Below are 22,235 nucleotides of genomic sequence, written 5' to 3' on the forward strand. Positions count from 1 at the left end.
TAAAAGCAATTCTTCAAGGGGCCAAAACCATTCCATCTTGGTTCCCAACTCTCCAATGGTCTGGCTTAGTCTGAGGATAACATCGAGAGTATCTGCAGGAAGGGACTGGAGGTGGGTGATAACAGCGGGCAGGAGTGAGGGAGTGCTGCAGGTGCAAAACAGGACTCTTCCTACTTAGCTATTTTGGCCCCCAGTTCAGAACTGCATCAGAGATGAGAGGAAGAAAAGGACATCACAGCCCTCTCTGATACTCACAGTTTCTTAGGAGACACTGAAGGTATGGCAGGACTCAAAAGATTATTTCCCTAAGGAGGTGGGGTGAGGGGCCAGCCAGCTGTTGTGATGTCTGGGGTAGGAGTAAGGTGACTTTATGAAACTCATTTAAAAAAGAAAAGAGTACTTTGGCAATAAAAAAAAATTTCTTCAGAGTACACCTAACCCCCAAAGTATCAGCTTAGCTTGTGGCCATCCTGAGGCTTGGGAAGATTAAGCCTGCTGGAAAAATCCTAAGAAGCATTCAAAGAAGAATTAGTGGTAGCATTAAACACAGTTAAATAGTCCCAGTAAAGCACCAGAAGGAGGAGAACGCACCTCCCCTTCTGAGGAAGACCCCAAGAATCCTAGCAATTCAGAGATCTAGAGGGCCGCAGTTAACACAGAGGTGGGCCTTGCCTGTCGTATCCAAGGAAGGAAAGAAAAGTCCACAACTTAGTTATCCATGTAGCAATTCAGCGTCAAGAAGTTCTTCCATTTATCTGACTAAAACCTCCTTCCCCCCGCCCCCCCCATAAAGATTATATTTCTCTTAATAGTGAAGGAGAGAAAGCTCGCCCAGTGTCGGTCTAAGGAACTGGGACCGGAGTAAGCAGGTCAGTCCCTCGCTAAAGGAAAGAAGATTACAGGGAGGGTGGTCGGGTGTTCCCTGGCTGCTGCTTTGAAATCCTTGTGAGTGAGGGGAAGGAGTAAAGGGTGGGAGAAGAAGGCAAGATGGGAAGGAGGCTAGGATCTCAGGCAGAGTCCCGGACAATGGGCAGGAGTATGGAACCTGCGGCCGGTTACTTAATTATCTCTGAATGGTTTTTGTTCCTGGCTTTAAACATTTACCCCTATTGGGTTTTCACGGCTTCACAAGCTCTCTATCTTCTTTTCTTTGCTGTTGCCATGGCAACAACTCCAGGCTTACAACTGCTCTCTGATTTTAAATTAAAGTTGAGGTTTCTCTCTCTCTCTCTTCCCTCCCCCTCCTCCCTCCTTTTTCTCTCTTACTCTAGTGAGGTCTCTCTCATCTCCCCCTTCCCTTTACCTTCCTCGTTGCCCTCCACTTCCCCCACGTAGCTCTGTTTTTTTATCATCACCTCATTCTCTCATTTCCTCCTTCCACCTGCCTTCTTACTAAGCCCTCTCCCATATCTTTGGGCTTCCAAACTGGTCCTAATCCCCTGGTTGCCATGACAGCAAGAATAGGCCCCTTAGGAGGGATGGGGGCAGAGGGTGAAAAACAAGGGCATCTCTGGGGAAGGTGGGGGATCTGCTGACAGTCCCAGGAGCAGTGTCACCTAAAATCCTCCAGGGACCACCACCTTCCTCCAGCAATTAATGGACAGTAAGCTCCTTAAGTCACCACCCCCACTCCCACCCCAACCCCAGAAAGGACTTTTTTGTCTGTGCAGTGGGGAATGGTAGGGGAGGCAGGGAGGTCCGTGGAGACAGCCTAGATGAAGTGGCAGTTTTCTAGTCGGCGGGAGGTGTACACACACCTTGGTTGCGGAGCAAGGGCAGGGGACTAAGGTGGAACTTGTGGCTCTGGTCACTGCTGTGGGGCAGCGAGTCACTTACCTTCTGAGTCTTGGTTTTCATTTGTAACATTCAAGGGTTGGAATAAATCTGTAATTTTCAAACTGTACTCTACGATGCCCTAGGTCCTCTCAGAGCTACTGTGGGGCATGGGGTGGGGTATGCAAGGTGAGAAGAAACGGGGAGCCGTAGGCACCTGAAACCCAAAACAGTTCTGTCTGGCATCACAAGGAGTCTGCTTTTATCTGCTCGGGGTGGAGATGTGGTAGATCGTCCAGCAATCCTCATCACAAACATGACATGCTTCTAGGGGAAGTCAGGTCCTCCGTCCACTCTGCTTAGTGGACTGCCCAGGTGACTCTCTTTGCCACCTGCCTCCTTCCTTAGCCCTAACCCAGGACAGAGAGGTCAGTCGCAGCTTATGTGGAAATTAATTATCTCTGAAATGGGCTAGAGGACAAAATACTTCACTTCATCCTCAACAACATAAACCTCTCTCTCTAAATTTTATGGGGTATGGGATAAAGGGAGAAATGGACAGCAGTGTGGCATTTTAGAAAAAGCTATGGAAGGGGAGTCAGAAGACTTCATCTCCAGTTCTAGCTTTTCCTCTGGTTAGCTCAGTGGTTCTCACTTGGGGCAATTTTACTTCCCGGGTGACATCTGGAAATGTCTGAAGACATTTTAAATTGTCACACCTGGAGACTGGGGTGCTACTGGCTTCCAGTAGGTAGAGGCCAGGAATGAAGCTAAACATCCTCCAATGTACAGGACAGCCCCCACAACAAAGGGTTAGCTGTGTCCAGCTTAAGCAAGTCATTTCCCCATTCTGGGCCTCAGTTTCTTTGTTCATAGATTAGTATCTTACACTAATTATCATTTATCTCACATTTGCTGAGTGCCCACGCACTAGGCGGGTAATGGGAGGCTGAGACAAAGAAGGCCCTTGCCCCTATAGACTTTACATTAACTTATATTCACAACTCCCAGTGAGGGGCAAAACAGGACTTATGAATTCCATGTTATAAAGCATTAGGGAAACAGACTTGCACAAGGTCACACAGACAATTGGAAAGGAAGATGGAATGTGAACTCAGGTCCCTGATTACAAATCCAGGACTCTTTTTATTACACCACACCAAAAAAAGGTTAGGATTTAACAATAAGAGCTAACTTATACCACTGGCTTACAGCGTCTCAGGTACCAAGCCACACATTCTATGCAGATTATTTAATGCAGTCTTTATCATCACTCCATGAAGCAGATGCCACTGTTCTCCTACAAAGAGGTGAAGTGACTTGCACAAGGTCACACGGGTAGGAGGTGACAGGTCCTTGAATCTGAGCAGTCTGAACTCCAGATCTTGCTCTTTTTTCCAGAAGGTGAAAAGCATCTGGCCTCAGGCATCATTTACGGAGCTCCTCATTTTACTACTGAATAAACCGAGGCCCCAAAAAAGCACATGTCTTGCCCAAGAGAAAGCAGTCCAATAAGACGAGTTGAGATTAAAATTCAGGTCACCTGACTCCCATTCTAAGGTCAACTCTAATCTACCCTCAAGCTCTACATTTTTTAATCTTATTGGGGAAGGGAAGCAGGAGGTGGGAGATACACTATGAAAAACAGACCTAAGTCCAAAGGCCCAGGAATCAAAGTTTGAGGGAAAGTGGGAGGGGGAAAGTGGGAGAAACAGCTGGTGGTCATGAGAATGAAGAGAGCTGCCTCCAGATGGAGAAAGAAACTGAGAGCTCAACATTGAGGGGGAAGAGCTGGGGGAGGGAGCTCAGAAAGAAGAAAGATGCTGACCACAGAGGGGACCCGGTCCAGGGAAAGGAGGCTTCTGCGTGTGACTACGTCCTCGTGGCCACTGCCTGGCCTCCTGCTTCTCCTCCAGGCTCCTTCCCCGACTGCTGCCCTCCGGTCCTCCCACCAATCACCTCTCCACAGCTGGCAAGATTTCCTGGTACCCTCCATCACCTTAAAACCCACCGTGGCCCAGGGAAGGAGAGAGCCTGGAATCCCCCATCCCATCTCCCAGCCACCTGTGTCTAGGAGCTTCACCCACTGCCAACCAGCCCTACCCCTGAGAAAGGGGACAATAAGACCCTCTACTTCCCCTACGCCTCAGCGAAATGCCTCCAACCCCTCCCACAGGGCAGCCTTGAGAGAATCCTGAAGTGCCCAATAGAGCACAGCACAGAGGAGGCACCAGCCGCTAGGCTCCTCCCAGCTCCCGGTTCCTTCTAGAGTCTCTTCAAGGCTGGGCTCAGCTCTTCAGCCCATTTTACAGATGAGGAAGAGGCCTTGGGGCTTCTCCGAGGGTCAAACCCTCACGCAGGGGACCAAGGCATAATTATGAAAGAGGCTTTGGTTTGTCGTTTGTTAGTTTTGCTTTTAACAAAACATAATCCAGGGCCTTGGGGAACTTGCAATCCGGTTGGAAAACTGAAAGGTCAGTGCTTGAAAACCGAGTGTAAAGTGAGATAAAAAGAGAGGGTTAGTCAGGATGGGCTCTCCGGAGGCGGTAAACCATCTGCACTCAGACACAGGAGGTCATGAGGGCCTGGACTGAGAAGAGTGAGCAGCTTGCATAGGAAGGCTGTCGGTCTTTGCAGACAATCTGAGATTCCAGCCCGCTCCAAGTAGAGGGCCCTGGTTTTCATTTTTTCCCTGCCCCCACAGCTCAGCTCTGGTCAGTCTCTGAGATGATTAAAACCAAAAGAATTTTAAATGTCTGGAATTCACTTTTCACCACTGATGCCACTGGCTTATTTTCTCTCTCTCTCTCTCCTCCCTTCCCTTCTTATAATTTCTCCTCTTGGGAGAGCTATCTGTTTGCTTTACTCCTTTCTTCTGGCCCAGTTTGCTCTGAAATGATTCCCAGTACACACCAGTTAACTTTGTTTTCATTTAGGAGAGGAGGAGAAAGGGGGTTGGGTGTCTCAGGCAAAGGGGAGGGAGGAGGGAAGGGTGGAGGGCCCTTGATCTTGCTGGCAAAAGTTCCCAGAAAAAGAGAAGAAATAGCTTTCAGGGAAAGAAATCTGCCGAATGTTTATGTTCCCACAAGATTCAGCAAAACCTTTTCATAGACCAAAGCTAAAGTTCAGGGCAAAGCCAGAGCATGTTTCTTCAGGGAGAAACTCTTATCAACATGCATACACAAGCACCCACACCGTTGGTCCAGGTCCCCACCTTCCAGGGCAGGCTGGGACATTCTCAGGACAGTGTGTGTGTGTGTGTGTGTGTGTATGCATGTGTGTGACATTCTCAGGACTGTGTGGTGTGTGTGTGTGTGTGTGTGTGTGTTTGTGGTGGGGACTCCTGCTCTCCTTACCCCAAGTTCAGACCAGATCTGAAGATGCATGAAATGTTTGCTTCCACCCTGGTTCCTGAGCAAACGCTGCTCCTGGGATACCCCTGCCCTGGCCCTCTGAAATCAGTACCTCTGGCCTTGGCTCATAAACCAAATCAGAGAGATCCAGGGCCTCATTTGGGAAGAGCCAGTCCTTTTCATGAACTCTTACTGGATAGGAAGGAGTTGGAAAACTGTGCAGCCAGAAAGAATCTTGGAAATTAACCTTCTCATTTTATGATAAGAAAATAGGCCCAGGTCACTGAGTAAGGTCTCTCCAGTAGAGGCACAAATGGGGCTAAAATCCACATCTAGACCTGCAATCCAGTGCTCTTTCCATACTGCCTCCTGAATATAGATGTTCCTATTGTAATGCCCAGGAAACCAGAAGCTGAGTCAGAAGTTGCAAGCCATGTGATATGTTTAACCCTTTTATGTTTAACTCGCTATGTTTAACCCTTTGGCACACAGGCTTGAGGTGGGCAATCTGAGGTCTGGCAGGCGGCAGAGGCAAGATCAGCCTTGCTTGGAGCTGGGTGCCAATGAGCTTTCAGCCAGAGGCAGCCCCAGCTTGAACAGGCAATTTATTTGTGGAAAGAAGAATTATACCAGAACAGGCTGCCATGACTTTTCTCAATAGCACACCCTAGAAGCAGCACGAGGTAGAAATTGTGTGCCTTCCCTCCTTTTTCGAGGAGGTAGAACAAAAGGACCCTCCCTCCCTCACAAACTTGTTAAGAAACTAACTTGCTTTATGTGCTGTCTGCTAAGCCAGGTGCTTTCATGTATGGTGGTAATAATAATGGTAGCAGTAACAGCAGCCACCATTTGTTAAGCACCTATCATGGGTCAGAGGCTCTGTTTTGCATATACTGTCACCAGTCTTTTCAAGATTCCCATTTACCAATGAAGAAATTGAGACTCAAAGTTTATATTCCAGGATCTCACTGCTAGTTAATGGCAAAGAAGTAGGATCCAACTCATTTAATTCTAAAAACCAGGCACACTGGACTAGGGTCATGAAAGAAAATTCAATATGTCCAGGGAAAGAAGAACTTTTCCATGTCCCCCATCCGCTTCTCGGGGACCTGAAGAAGCTTGGGGCACAAAGAACCGCTGAGGAACAGGAACGAGGGACAGACACGAGACACACTAGAGATTAGGGTCCCCTGGTCCAACTGTGTGTCCAACTCACGGGCAAAGGTTTCTGTCTCTTGGGCCTCTCAATTCATCATCTGGACGGGTGTCCTTTCTGTTTATCTCTGGGATGAAAGCCCAAGGAAAGCCCCGAGGTGACAGCAGAGCTGACCGTCTGCTGGGTCCAGAGGGGAGGGCCCAGCAGGAATGGTGTCCCCTCCCTCCCTTTTTCCATTACATCCTGTCCTGTGCTGACCCCATGGCGACAGGGCCATTGGGTGGTACGAACATGACCTTTACAACTAACCAGACAGACCTGGATTTAATTTGTTGTGACTCGAACAAATGACGGGCACTCTCTGAGCCACGGTTTTCTTCATCTCTAAAACGGGCATGATGAGCACACTGTGAAACACCTGGCGCAGCTCCCACATGGTGCTGAGTAAAGGTGAGCCCTTTCCCTCTTCATCTGATCCTACTACTGAGTGATCATTCCCTGGTCATTTCCAGGGGCTCAAGCCTCAGGAGAGGTGTCCTGCTCCCCACAAACAGAAAAGTTCCCAGGCCAGGGTCCAGGTCCTGTTGTGATGGTGGCCCTGCCCTTCCTTTCCCTATCACAGCGATTCTCGACTTCCCAGCACACGGTTGACTGAACCGCACTGGGGACTATCTCCTGCTCTTCACTAAGCTTTCTGGCCACCAACCTATACACATCTCCTGCTGTACCCCTAGGGCAGGCCAGGGGAGCTCAGGGGATAAAGCCTGTGCCAGCAGCCAGCACTGTGGACCAGGTGAGGCCTCCCCAGGGGGCACAGCCTCCTGCCTTCTGGCAGAGACCCCTGGGGCCTGCTGGGCAGCCCAGGGGTCCTGGCTCCCAGGCTGCCTTACCACCCCAAGTGTCCCTTTCTTCTCACTGCGCCCCGCCCCCTTCCTCCAACATGTCTCTTCCCACTCTCCCCTTCTCTCCCTCTTCCTCCCCACCCCCCTAGCTGCCGGCTAGGAGCAGGAGGTTATGAAAATGAGCTGCGTGCCCAGGAGACTGTAATTATCTGCTAAGTGTGAAAGCCAGAATGATTAATTAAGAGATAATAAAAAGAAAAGGAGGGCGAGAGGGGGGCCTCCCGGCTTTGCTTTGATGATAGAACCTGAGGTGAGCCAAGCAATTAGGGGAATCTTTATCGAGAGTTAGCTATAATCCACAAATTATCAAGCTCCAAATGCTTCAGGAGCAGGGCGCACTTCACTCCTGCAGAGTGACAGACCAACAGACAGGGAAGGACAGCAGGAGCGGGGAGCATCCGGCTCGGGGGCAGAGAGAAGCCAGGGCACGGGGGCTGCTGGTGGATGGCCAGCTGCAGGGCCAGCTGCACTTCCAGGACTCCAGGCCATAGTTGTCCTACCCTCCTACCCTTAAAGGGTGCACTATCCTCAAGCAAACCCAGGCTGCCCACAAGCAGGCTCCAAGCTGAAGCCCGGTTTAACTCCAGGACAGGCTGCCCATGCTGCACTCTCCCCCCAGACACATGAGCTCTTCTTCTTCAGACGGCTTACATTCCACCCCAGTCCTCTCCTGAGGTGTCGGGGGGCTCTGCCTGTGTGTGTGCAAAGCATGTCACCTGGCCAGTGTGAATGCTGCAGGGACCACATTTGACAAAGCCATACCACAGCTCTCAGCCTCCAGACCCTCCAGCCCACATAGCCCTCACTGGGCGACCTCCTTCCGGCCCCACCCCTTTCTATTAGACCCCCTATAAGAATCGTCTTCACTTCTCTCATGGGCTCCACCTGGTGTCCTCCTTCCACCTGGGCCCAGGTTCCCTTCCCTCCACCCCTTCTGAGGAAACGTCCCTCGCTGATGACCCAGCTCCAGTGTCTCTTTCTATCCTCTTCTGTGCAGATGCACAACAGGGTCCAAAATCTTCCCTTATTTAAATGATCTTTATAGATGTTTATACACTGGGGAAGATGGGAACCCATGTCCCCCCATTATAATTAGCTAGCTGGTAACAGAAACCAAGTCTCCTGCCTCAAGTTCAAGTTTACAGTTGAGTTTGCACTTATACGGTTCAGTATCCCAGGAAAATGCCCACACTCCTTCATCAGACTAGGAGATCCCCAAAGGCAGGCACCCCATCCCACAGACCCCATCCCCTCCTCTCTCTGCTTACACTGCTATCTCTTGGGATCCACCCTGGCAAGGTGGGACAAGGACACTTCTGAGTGATTCCAAGAGGAAAACATTCCTGCTCCTAAGCTAAAACTGGCCCTGGCTGTGAGGCAGGCCCACCTCTGCCATCACCCCCATGCCCACTTTCCTACATGCTGGCTTCAGCAGCAGATGTCAGCACTGCTCTCAGCCTGGCTCCCGTGGAGAGAGGAGGAGGGTCCCTCAGGCCATCGGCTAGAAATGATGGGAAGGACACCAGAGTCCTCCAGCCCCCAGCTGCTCTGAGCGGCTGAGAAGGGGACACTAGACAGGTAAGGGCACAGTGACTCAGCCAGGTTCTTGTGAACATCATTCTCCTGGTCCTGGCTGGGGATACTGTAGGAGGACAGCCTTGGTGGTTTGCTGGAAAGCAAATCTGACCCCTAACAAGATAAACTTCTTGGGCTCACACGGGGCCCAGGAGGCAGTCTCGCCTATGACCTCTCTGGGCTTGCTTCTCTATTACAAGGAGCTTTGCCTTGAAGTATGAGAAAATAAACCTGTTGTGGAAAATGTTATTTATCCAGACATAGAGAAGACTGGAGACGTGTTCAGTTACAATACCTAATCAGACAATTTCCATGCAGGAGCAGGGAAGGTTCAGGTTAGACCTAAAGAAGAACTTCCTGCTTGCCAGGGAGTATTTGAAATGAAAGTGAGTGAGCAGAGAGTACTAATGAATTCCTTTCTCTTCAGAAAAAGGACAAACATTGATGTCTCTGGGTTGGTTCAAATTAGTCCAACCTAAAGAGAGACATTTTGACAGTCCATTTTGAGGTTCTTAAGGAATTATCACTCCACTTTAATTTCTCACCGCAGGTTCTGTGTTCCAAGAAGCCCAATCTATTGATCTCGCCCCATCCGTACTTTGCCTGTGTTCTCATTCACACTTGCAGATAGCTAAATGTGTGTTGATTTTCTGGGGGAGAAGAGCAGGTGAAGGAAAATTAATGGGAGTTCCTGTTTCCCCCAGTGGACAGGATTCCCTACGTATAAGGACCAGGCTTCTCTCACAGAACCAGGGAACCCTGAAGGCAGGCAGTCTCTCTCCTCTGGCCTGTGGATCTCCCTCTACAGCCTGGGGTTCTGCGTGCAGAGAAGGGAGGGAGAGAGTGGGTTTGCTCATCATGTGGATTGAACAATTATGAGGTCTATGTGAGTGTGAGATGCTGACCTGCCCAGAAGACAGTTCCCCACTGCTCCCCCAAATCATGCACCCAATTAAGTCTATGACCCACCTTCCTTCCCAAATCATGCAACTTGCTCATGACCCAGTTTTTAAGCCAAAGCCAACAGGGTCAAAGCCCAGACCAGAAGCTCTGTCAAAATGCTTTCCCCCACATCTCCCATTGAGAGATGAATTATGAGGACTTTTTTCATTTAAAAAAAAAAGTGGAAATGACTGGCTCCGATATGGATGAATTTCCACCAGCACACCAGCAGGTTGCTTTTCAACTCGACAGCTGGCAGCCTGAGTGAAGACTTGGCAGGGTGGGGTGGGGTGCCATGGAGCTAGTGAGGTGGCAGGGAGGGGCTTAGATAAGACAATCTTGGGGCTAAGGATGGGCGTGCTGGCAAGCTCTGTGCACTCTCTTGTCCCACCAGCTGCTTCCTGAAAACAAACATATCAATGCTCCCAAATCAATGATCCATCAGTGCTGTTATACAACTAAGCTGGCTGAAAACTGAATTCAGTTAAATGAATTCTATTTTCTTTTGATTCTCATTAGAACGTTGAAGATCTATTTCCCCGAGGAAAGCATCCCCTAACACCTCAAGGTGTGGTCCTAGGACAAGCAACATCAGCATCACCCAAGAGCTTGGTGCAAATACAGAACTTCCATCTGACCCCAGACTTTGTGAGTCAGAATCTGCATTTTAACAAGATCCCCAGATGTTTTGTAAGCATGTTAAAGTTTGAGAATCATTGTTCTAACACACTGGGTTGAAAGCTGGAAAGAAAGGGGTTTTTAAAATTAATTTATTTATTTTTGAGACAGAGTCTTGCTCTGTGGCCCAGGCTGGAGTGCAGTGGCACCATCTCCACTCACTGCAACCTCCGCCTCCTGGGTTCAAGTGATCCTCCCACCTCAGCCTCCAGAGTAGCTGGGACTACAGGTGCACATCACCATGCCTGGCTAATTTTTGTATTTTTAGTAGAGACGGTGTTTCACCATGTTGTCCAGGCTGGTCTCAAACACCTGATGTAAAGTGATGCGCCCACCTGGACCTCCCAAAGTGCTGGGATTACAGGTATGAGCCACCATGCCTGGCTGAAAGACAGGGTTTAAAATAATGGTTAAGCTTACTGTACACCGTCCTGAGAGTGCTTTTCCAGGACTTACAAAAGAGGAAAGTGGGTGCTATCACTCTGTTTTACAGATAAGGAAACTGAGACTCATAAAGGGCAAAACAGCATTCAGTTTCCAGATCCAAGACACAGACCTAATTCTAAACCAGAGTGCTTTCCATTACACTGTGCTGCCTCCTAAAGCTCCCACTGCACTGAACCCCAGAGAACAGAGCTCAAGGATTACCTACATCACTGGTCACCCTCCTTGGCCCAGTTAACAGTCTGATCTGTATTTGGCCTATTCTTTGTTCATCTCTCATTTCTATTGTCTGTTTTTTCAAGATCTGCCTTGGACTAAACTGTAAAAAGCAAGGACTGTGCAATATTAATAACAACTATAATTTATTGAGTACTTATTGTATTCCAGATACTGTTCCTTAATATAGATTCTCTCATTCAATCCTCACAACAACCCTAGAAGATAGATGTAATCATTTGCATTTTATAGATGAGAAAACTGAGGCTCCAAGTAAGTGACTTGGTCATGATCACACAGAAGCAGCCCCTCTGAGAAAGAGGCTGACTCTGCCACAGGCCCCCTGGTGAGGAGGTCACTCTAGGTGCTTCCCAATTCCAGGAACCGGGTTGTGTTGAAAAAGGCCAGTCTTAAAACATGACCCTGGCATGAAACCGAAGGCAATGTGTGCAAACTAAATCCCTCAGGCACAGACTTTACCAGCTCCCCTCTCGATTTTCTGCTTAAATGGAGAGTGGCAGCGGTGCAGATAATCCAGAAGTCATTTCAACTTGGCTTTGAAATGCATTAGATTTTTTTTTTCAAAGTCAGAGATTTTCCTTTCTAATTATATTTGGCTCAAACTGACATTAAAATGAGTTTGCATTCTCACTTCGCCCACTGCCTGGTGAAGGGAGACTTCCCAGATGTGTGCTGTGTGATAGGTACGTCAGTCTGGGATCCAACATCAACCACAATGTAGCTGCCCCGGGGGTGAATGCTAGAGGGTTCTGGCGCTGGCAGCACAGCCAGCCACGAGTGTGTGTGTGGGAGGGTCGGGCATCAAGGGGAGTGTGGGACCTCTGGGAGTCCCCCATCCCATCCCACAGTGTCAAGCTGGTAGATTTCCAGGGAGAGTGGGGAGTGGTGGGGAGGACTGAGACAAAGAGGAGCAAGTCAATTCCTCAAGGTTTTGGATTAAAACCCAGGAGTCCCACTGTCTCGATGAAATGTCCTTCTGGATGACTCGGGAGTAGAGATGAAAACTTCAACTTCTCTCAGAGGCTTCATTCTGCCAGCCTGCCTAGCCTTGGGTTTCTGCTCCTTTGAAATGCCTTCTCTCTCTACTATGTTCTCTCTTCCTCTGCCCTGCCTGCCCATCTCTGCTCCTTTCCTTTTAATAACCTCCCAGTTAAGCGAATCGAATGGGAAGAAGCAGTTAAAAGCACCTCATGGCTTGACAATGCTGGGTAATGGAGCGAGCAGGGCCCCGGGCTGTTCCTGGGAGAATTCAGGAAGGAGGAGGAAAAATAATAATAATAAAAAAAACTCAGCTAAGCTGATTACAAGGACAAAGTTAATTTAGAAATCAGCTCTGTTGGGTGGCAGTGGGGGTGGAGAGTACGGAACTGGACACAAGAGGTTGGGAGATTCGATTTGGGGGAAGTGTGCTTTATATAAACTGCCTTTGTTCCTGGAAATCATAATCCTTGGGAGGGACCAGGGTTCACTCCTTCGGATTCCTCGGCTCCTTCCATCCGGAGCAGGGGGTACAATCGGGGATTGTCCAGAGCTTGGATATCTCGAGGCACCGCATTCCAGAGGCCCCGCAGCCCCTGAGCCTCACATCTGTGGCCCCCTCCCTGCCCCTGCTCCCTGCTCCGCTCCCCCTCACTGGACGGTTAGGCTTCAGCATTTTTCACATACCTCTCTCACAACCTTTATCTTATAAAATTGTCAATATGTGTTTATACATCCATCTCCCACACCATACTGAGAGTGCCTCAAGAACAGGGAGGGACTAAATCTTACCTACCTTTTCATTCCCAGGCCTAGGCCCAGCACAGCCATTTAAAAAAACAATGCTCATAAGTTGAACACATGCTCTCACCCCGCCTGGTGGGACCCTCTTCAAAGGACTCCATTTGAAAAACCAGAGCTCACTTCCTAGCAGAGGTTTTAAGAATCTTTAGGCTCAGCTCCTAAATGCACATGTATCTAAGGCCACAGACCAGTGGAAATAGCCCAGAATTGACCCTGAAGGGACTAAACCCGGATGGGCCCTCTGATGGAACCAGATGGCTCCCCTTGACTCTGGGCAGTGTAGACATGGCCCAAGCTTGGGGGGGACAGGTAACAAAGAGCCTGGCCTCAGAGTCAGGCTGCAGAGCTCTCCTCACAGTTATTGCTGTTGAACTCTGCCTCCAGGCATCTTTATCTTATACTGAAGGATTCTCAGAGGAAAAGATTTCCTCATCCTTCCGAAGTCTCTCTGGCTCAAGTCACAGATCTGAGACCTCCCAAGGCAGAGCTGGTATTTCTCTAAGGTTTTCTGCTCACTTCTGCCTGGCCAAACCTTGGTTATCTGTTTTTTTCATGTTTTTAATTGGAGGGGTTACAAATTTCCATAGCGTCTCCAGTAGAAGAGGTGTTTAAGAGGAGGGGAGGCTTTGGTGAGAAATGAGATGGGGATTATACCTGTTTTTAAGATACCCTTTGTCTGCTTAAAAAACAGAAATCCATAGCTCCCTAGTTCTTACATGGGAGTCTTTGCAAGAAGTCTTTGGCCTGGCTTTTCCAAGCCTCCTCTGGTCTGTCCCCATTCTACCGTTCTGGATCATCTCATCTGTTTCTCCCAAACCAACCCAAATCCTCAGTCCAACTGGCCTCAGTGTCCGCCACACATCCCAGCAGCAACATCTTGGTTCAGGAAGTCTGGCCCATCTGGTAAGGCTCTCCCTCTTCCTGCCACATCCATGTCCTGTCCATCCTTGGGCCCCACTTCCTCCACGGAGCCCTTCCTGGTCACTTCAGCCCACAGCAAAGTCCCATTTCTGGACTCTCTAGCTCTGACCTGCACACTGCTATCACGGCACCAATGACTCCACAACTTGCACCACCAGCAGTCTTCATGTATGTATATCTTAGTTTCTTAAAAGGGAAGGACCACCTGCTGTCATATTTTTTGGTCCACATAATGCCTACCAGTATGTTTTGCATATAATAATGTACAGTTGATGATTAAAAAAATAATTCTCCTGATTTGGTGAAAGAGAGAACTGAGGCCTACTGAGATTAAGTAATTTGCACTGAAATCACAAAGTGAGACCTTCAAGGGCAGAGATCTAGTACCTTATTCACTTTGCAACACTGGAGCCCAGCACACAGTAAGCACACAATTCTCTTCCGCTGAATGAAGGAACAAAAGTCCTTCCTCTTTCCACACATCTTTCAGTGAAGATATATTCCTCAGACTGCCTCAGAAGGAAAGAAGGGGCAGAGAGAAAAGGCATCCAACGGCCTAGTCGATTCTGAAGTGGACCTAGGATGGGACAGCTTCCTGGGATAAACCTGCTGGGCACAGAGTACACCTCCAGACACTCGGGTTCCTGTTATCCCTTCCCTGCCTCAAAACCCAAGACCCACAGCATTCTGGGTGAGTCTCCCATCACCTTCCAGAGCCAGATTGCAAAAGGAATGAAGCAGCATCATTCTCTCCTGGGAAACTAATGGAATTTGCTAGAGAGTTCTGGAGATTTCTACCCCTGGATTTAAGACCCTTAATCCTGAGGAGGTTGACTGGCTGTAAGGCTCATTTATTTCAATACGATGCCTATTTTGTTAAATGGGCTCAAGGAGGGCAGAGAGGGGTGAGGACTGCAGCCCCTGGAGACAACAGAGGTTAATAAAAGTGGCTGAATAAATTAAATATGGAGGGAAGGACAAGCTGGGAGCTTGGAGTCAGCTGATACAGGGAGAGTAAGTGGGATAGAAAGAAGAAAGAAAAGTGTCATACTTCAGTGGTGTCTGCGAACTAGAGCAGCTTTTATCCTGGATGCTCCGAGAACTTAATTAGGTTCGCATTGTCTGACAATCAGACGTGGGAAGGTATAAGAGCTGGAGCTACAGAATGGAGAGGGACCAGTGTTACAGAATGAGGAACCCCAAGCTTCTTTCTCAACTTTCATAAATTCACAGTTTGTGCATCTATCAGAGAGGATGCAGGGCATGCAAGGCAAGGCAAAAAGTAGTGCCTTTAAAGACACAGGAGGGCTGCTATGGCTGAAAGAAAAATGACTCACAAAAATGTACTACTGTTGCACACTAGTGCTCTGGTGACTGAAAGGGCTTGGGAAAAGATGAGAGATATCTGTCCAGATGTGTATGGGGATGGGGATAAGAAGTGGGTGCATGTATAGCTGCACTATGAAGGCATGTGTGAATACATATGCATATGCATGCAGTGAGATTGCATCCACACGCTTGCATGCAGCAGTAATGCAGAACAGGTAGGTGTGCAGTCTTCCTTCTAGGAATTATCCTCAGCCCCCACCCCAACTTTCCTGCTTGGGTTCTAGTTCTGGCTCTGTCACTTACTAGCTGGATCATCTTGGACAATCTGCTTAACTTCTTTGGATCCCTGTTTGTCCATCTGTAAAATGGGGATAACACCTAACTTCAACAATTATGTCAGTATTGAATTAGTTACTAATGCATGTAAAATACAAAATTGCCCTTCACAAAAGTGAACGGATTTCTCCCCCACTCTGAGAGAGCCCATTATTTTTCCTGATTTCTGAAATTGCCTCTTCCTCCTCCCTGGTTTCACATTTGAGGATCAAGGACATGACAGCCTCTTTCTCCTCTACTGCTGACAACCCACCCCCACACCCCCATCCTTTTCCAGGTCAAAGAACCCTCCAGGAGATTGCCAAGTAAACTGGTCCAGAGGCCCTGGGAAGAAACCAGACAGGAACTGGTAGGTCGGGAAGGGGCATAGCTTTCTCATCTCTGGACATATGAAGAGAAATGTCTCTAGCCTCAGATGGAAACATCTCCCAGAAATTGGGGAGATTAAGGAATTTGTCCCCATCCCTTCCCTCCATACCAACTGCCACCCCTTTGCAATTTATTTAACTTCTCTAGGTCTCTGTTTTCTCATCTATTAAATGGAGAAACAACTATCCTGCCTACATCATAGGATGAGTGTATCTCTCTATCAAATGGTACATGTAAAAAGTTGCTAAAATTGCCAAGCACCATACAGGTACAAAGATAAAAGACTCTAAACATGGGAGGAAAAGGATTGAGGCTTTCCAAACCTCCTTCTGACAAGGGGCATTATTTACTGGTCCCAGCCCCACTGATTAAAACATGTATCCTGACATCTAAGTTTTGCTTCACAAATGATCATCAAAGCAAGGCAGGGAGATAGATGTGGCCTTGGAATTTCTGGGCTGAGAACTAGGGAAGGGGGCTGAGCTGAGTGAGGCACCAGGAGAGGAAAAAAGGCCTAGGCTTCCCTCCTGTCCTTCCACAGCTGCCTTAACTCTAAGAAAGGCAGGGTGTGGCTCTTCTAGGCAGGTTGAAGGGCACTCATGGCGCTTAGTAGGGAGACAAAAGAGGGGTTGAATCTGGGATCTAACACCTCAGGTATGCCCTTCAGCAAGTTACTTAAACTCTCAACTGTGGTTTCTTCATCTATAAAATGGGAGTAACATTAACCTGAAAAGCACACTGTAGGAATTCAATAAAAGGTAATTTTGATGCTTTGGTATGGAGTTCACCTCCTACAATCACTTTTCACCACCCTAGGCCAGGCAGTTCCCCAGGGCGCAGGCTAAGAAGGAGGGTTGAAAGCCTCCCCAGGCGGGTTAGAACAAGCCATCTAAGACCCTAGCCTCCAATCCTACCAGACTACCAGGGACCAGACAAATTTGGAAGCTGACACCTGGGGAGATCCTGGTCTCAGGATTATCCCCTAGACCCCTTCTCAGTGCTTCTTTTGCCTCTGTATGGCTCTGGGCCTCTCCAGGAGTCAGCCTTGCATGGAACAAGAATAATTCCCAAATTTGTAGTTCATGGACCTGTAAGGCTGTGTTTAATATTAGAAACAAACCTTTTTATTTGCCAAGTCCTTGAAAAAAGTCATTTACTAGATTTATCATATCATCAAAGAAAAACAATTTAACACCAAAAAATGTAGGACAGAATCTCAGAATAAAGGATTGTTTTTTAAATGTGAATGAGTTTACCTTTATGAAATACTCACTCCCTTTTCTTCCTAGTTCTCATTCTGCTATGGACCAGGAAAATCCCTGTCCCAGCCCAGCATCAGTCTCTGCTGGCATGTAGGATCTGGCAAAGGAGAAGGGTGTAGGCTGTGGGATCCACTGGTTCCTACAACTACCAATAAGATACTTAATGTATCTAAACCTCAGTTTCTTGGCCAGGTACAGTGGCTCACACCTATAATCCCAGCACTTTGGGAAGCCGAGATGTAAGGAGCGGTTGAGCCTTGGAGTTTGAGACTAGCTTGTGCAACCTAGCAAGACCCATCTCTCCAAAAGAAAAAAAAAAAAAATTAGCCAGGTGTGTGTGGTCCTAGCTACTTAGGAGGCTGAGGTAGGAGAATGGCTTGAGCCTAGGAGGAGGTTGCAGTGAGCCATAATCACACCACTGCACCCTAGCCTGGGCATCAGAGCAAGACCCTATCTAAAAAAATAAATAAATAAATCTCAGTTTCTCATCCATGAAATGGGGATAATTTACACAGCCAATCTCAGGGGGCTGTAGCATAGATTAAATTAGATAATGCATATGAAGTAGTTAACACAGGGCTCAATAAATGATCCATATTATTTCCAGACTCTGAAATGCTGCCACCTCGGGGCTAGTGTCCCTCCTCATTCCACACAAGAGCTCTGGTTCCTTCTCACTCAAGTGCCAACCTCTTCCACTTTTGCTCTCTCTCCTCAAATCCCTTCCCCAGATCTTTTCTGAGGTCTCCAAGGAGGGGGTCAGTTTCCCCTTCTGGGTCTGCCACAACATAGTTCTTTCCATGAGAGATACAAAGAAGGCGCTTACTGAAGCCCAGGACCAAGAATCTGGGGAGCTGGAGCTAGAAAACACACACACACACACACACACACACCACAAAGAATCATAGGGAGAAGAAAAGGAAGCGCAGACAACTCGACTGCCTGTCTATCTATGTCTCACCTCAAAGTCAAGATAGCAAGCATTTACTGAGCACTTCTCACTGTGCCAGACACTGTTCCATGTACGTTACATGGATTAACATATTCAAGTGCCACCACAACCCTATGAGGTATTACTTCTATCCTCACTTCTGGAAGAGCATGCTGAGGCACAGAGAATGTACATGACTTGTTCAAGCTTACGACTACCAAATGGTGGAGGTGGGAGCTGGATGGGAGTCTGTGATTTAATCGCCATCGAATGCTGCCTCTTTCCAGCACTGCAGCGCGCTCATCAAATCAATCAATTGATCAGATATTTAAGGGGCACTTACCACCAGAAACTATAGGATAAAAGAAATTAAGACTTAGTCCCTGCAAGGATGTAAAGAGGTCCTAGGGGGCAGAGGTGGGGCTTCCTCCTCCCATCTCACTGGAGCACCAAAGGCAGAGCCAGAACAACCAACCACTCAGCTGTGGGAAGGAGCAGAGGCCAGAAGGCCTGGATGCCTCCTCCTCCTCCTCCTGACCAGGTGTTCTGGGGCCCAGGGCTGAGGCACTGAGTACTTGGTTCACACCCTCCCTTTGGGTCTAAGTGAGTAGAAGGCAGAAAGTGGAGTCCAGTCAAGGTCAAGGAGAGGAACCCAGTGTCCTGGTTTCTGCCATGTCTCCCCTGACTCATCCCCAACCTCAGTGCCCTGCTCTGGGCAGAAGTGGGACATCTAAAGTGTGTATATGTGTCTATGTGTAGCACCGAGAGGGGAGAGTCCAGTTACTCTCCAGACCTGCTAGGATTCTCTGCCAGGATTCAGCTGTACTCAGGGAGTTGAATCCTGGGAATTTAGGAGGCCCTCGGGCCTCCTCCCTTTACACTTTACTCCCCTCAAAAGCTGTGGCAGGAATGCCAGGGGGAGCTCTGGGGGCTGGATGGGCTTATTTTTCTCCTGCCCCCACATCCATCCCCCCCACGGAGGCAGCTCCCGCCCCGAGCCGGCCTGTCATCCCACATTGCTCTGATTAGCTATAATCTTTCTTTTTCAATTTCTCCTCCCCGAGACTAGGGAGCGAGAAAATCTCCCAGAAAATGAATAAATATTTCAATTTTCGGCGCAATCAGTCTGTGGAGCCGGCGCATGATGGAAACGGGGGGAAGGATAATGGTTTTCATTTAGATAAGATACAGAAAATTATTTAGTGAAAAATGAAGATTGATGAAGCCCATTGAAATTCTTTAAAATGCGATTTTTATTTCTCAGCCTAGGCTGAATCTCCCCTTCCCCTCTCCTCTCTGCTCCCCTCAATTCTATGGCTTCCTGCTGACACCTACTCCCCCATCCCTATTCCCCCACCATCATTCCTCCTCCCTTTTGTAGCGCCCCCCTCCGTTTCCTCTCTCACTGCCCCAGTCCCTGACCTAGAGCTCCTTTCTGAGGATGGAGGCTAAGGAAAGGGGGTCCTGCCAAGCTCTCCACCCCTATGTGTGTCCCAGTCTCCCCAGACTCCTACTCCTTCCCTCTCTGCCTCCTCCCCAGTCCCTTGCCAAGCTTCCCCCAACACTCACTAGTGATTTCCCCTCCCCTCCTGTCTAGTCTCTCCCTTTCTTTTCTCTGGTATCCTCTCCCCCAACCCCAGATACTTTCACCAGGTCCTGCTTTCACCCCTGTTGGAGCAGAGAAGTGGGAGCTCAGCATTCCCTAGCCACTCGCTCCTTTCCAAAGAGAGAAAGGCTCACAACACACACTTCTTTCTGTCCCCAATTCAGTCCACATGTCTCTCCTGTTTGCTAACTGCTGCTTTTGTTCCTTAACACTCATTTGTATCCATGTTGCTGACATGTAAGGGCTGTAAGAAAGGGACAGACATAAGCTTGCCCCCAACATAGACCAATACTGACCCAGGGGCCCCCTCCACCACCAACATGACCCCCCTCCACCACCACCATGGCCCACCCCCTTCCTCCCCGACACCAACAGCCTGGCTGAACAAAGTCAGAACTTAAGTCATCTTCCCAACTTTCTGCCAAGTGGCTGGCCTGGCCTGCCAACCCCAGGGCCAGGCCTCCTCCTTTCCCCTAGCACCACCTCCCACTCTTGGCTCACACCACAGATGTGTGCCCTTCCCATATCATAGTGTGTGCTGGGGGGCTGGCATGGGTGCCCTATGGGGAGAAATGAATCAAGATGTGCCCCCACCAACTCAGCCAGGCTTTGCCTTCGGAACTGGGAAGAGACCCGACAAGGAGAGGAAAGGTCCAGCATAACACCCCACCTACAAATGCAGGAAGGGAACAGAAAGCAGGGCAATAATGCCTGAGGCTGTTCTACCCAGATCCATTCCCAGACACCCCCTAAAAGAGAACACCTCCTCCACCTGCAGTCTGTACATCTCCATAGGTGTCTGCCCATATGAATGTCTGTTCAAGTTTCTTTGTTTGCTAGAGGGTTGGTTTCTGTGAGAGCATGTGTCCTGTCCTTGTAAACGCCTGCATACATGTACTGTGTATAGTTGTAACGTTCGGGTGGATGAATGCGTGAGTGTGTGCCGATCTGGGGGAGGAATCTGTCTTCCTCAGATGTCTCAGTGTCTTTGTGTATATGTGTCTGTCTCAGTGTGGGGGATGTTTGTGGGGATGTCTCTCTCAGTAGGTGAGTAGTCTGTCTCAGTGTCTGTGAGTGTTTTACGGTGTTTGTGTGTCAATTTCTGTGTGTCAGCTCCATTTTGGGGGAGGGAAGGAGTTCAGCAGGATTCAGTCTTCCTTAGAGTCAGACCTGGGAGGCAAGAACCAACTCCCACAGACCCCAGCCCCTGCTGCAGTCTGGACCCTTGGTTCCCTCAGCCCTCTTCCCTCCCCCAACCCCAGCCCTGCCCAGGATACACTGACATCCTCATCTCTCCCAACCACCTCCCTCACCTCCCAGCCTCTCCCCTGCCAGTGTCAAATAAGCCCCAGACAGCAACACTTTCCTGAGCCCAAGTAGAGTGTCAGCCCCCTCCCCCCACCGCCTCTGCCCCCGCCCCCGTGAGTTGCCCCCTCTGTATCAAGCAGGCCTGAAGCTGTATGTGGAACTCCACTCTCCACCCAGAGCCTCCGTGGGCAGGGGTTCCAAATCCCCACTAGAGGCGCCGAGACACCCCTCCCTTCCTCTAGAGGGGGCAGCCCCAGGCAGGCTGGAGCCGTGATTCAGACTCAGACCCCCGAGGGGCTGGGCTGGAGTAGGGGGATCCCCTTAGCAACATCTTCGGGAGGTGGGACCCAGCTTTTCGCTCACCCCCTCGCCCGAAATCCGAAATCCCACCCTCTTCCCAGCCTTGCCCTTAGGCTGGACTCAGGGGTCCGGAACCCCGGCCTCAGAGGGCGAGGGTCGGTAGGGCTGCCAGAAGCTCAAGAGAAAGCGTTCGGTTCCCCGTTTTACTCGGACCTCCAGCCCTCGCGGCCCCATTGCTCGGTTCTCCCGCGCAGCCAGAGGAAACAACTTGGGCAAATCAACGGCAAACTCATTCTCCCCAGCCCCTCGTTACTCCGCGCCCCCTCCCCCAGGGCTCTGCGCCCGGACCGAGCCCCCGCCTCGTGGCGTCCGGACCCGGGGACTGGCCGCGGGCCGCGGGGCACTCCAGCACTCTCCCACCGGGGGAGCAGTGCCCCGGCCCCGGGGGGAAGCCGAGCGTCCGGGGGTGGGCTGGGGGCCCTTACCTTGGGAGAAAGTATCGGAGAGAGTGAGGATCCAGACGAGGAGGCTCAGCATGCTGTCCGCCCGCCGTGCGCCCGCCTGCGGCTGGGGCCCGGAGTTGGCGAGCGAGCCAGAGGAGCGGGCTGGGGAGGAGGGGAGCCCGGGAGCCCGCCCCCCGCCCGCCCGCGCCCGCCCGCGCCCGCCCCTGCACACACACACGCGCGCGCGCACACTCACGCGCACAAACTCACTTCCCTGCCCTCCGATTCTCTTTATCTCTCTTTCCTCCCAGACCTTTTTCTCCTCCTGGTCGCCCTCCCCCTTTAACTATTTCTCCTCTCAAGCTGTATCTCTCTGGGTCTCTTTCGGTCTTTGCTCCCCCTTTCTCTCCCCTTCTCTTCCTTCCCTCTCTCCCTCCCTGCCTCCCTGCCTGCCTGCCTCCCTCCCTCCGCCTGACGTCTACTCTCCCTCCGACGGCGCCTCCCTCCACGAGCCCTCCCCCTGCCCCCCCACCCCGCAACGCGCGCGCACACACACACCCCCCTCGCTGGAACTGAGATGGAAGGAGA

At 49.9% G+C, this 22,235-nt stretch overlaps 1 protein-coding gene across 2 annotated transcripts in view; it reads right to left on the minus strand.

The window, feature by feature from the left end:
• KIRREL1 (kirre like nephrin family adhesion molecule 1) overlaps positions 1–21,849 on the minus strand; it is a 106,041-nt gene extending 84,192 nt beyond the window's left edge. For both annotated transcript variants that reach the window (XM_034938065.4, XM_034938063.4), the window contains exon 1: positions 21,690–21,849. In XM_034938065.4, coding sequence (XP_034793956.2) covers positions 21,690–21,741 — 52 coding nt within the window. In that variant the 5' untranslated portion in view covers positions 21,742–21,849. The remainder of the gene's footprint in view (positions 1–21,689) is intronic.
• Positions 21,850–22,235: the final 386 nt, after the last annotated feature.

This window comes from Pan paniscus, chromosome 1 (genome assembly GCF_029289425.2).
Source record: "Pan paniscus chromosome 1, NHGRI_mPanPan1-v2.0_pri, whole genome shotgun sequence".
NCBI classification, from domain to species: domain Eukaryota; kingdom Metazoa; phylum Chordata; class Mammalia; order Primates; family Hominidae; genus Pan; species Pan paniscus.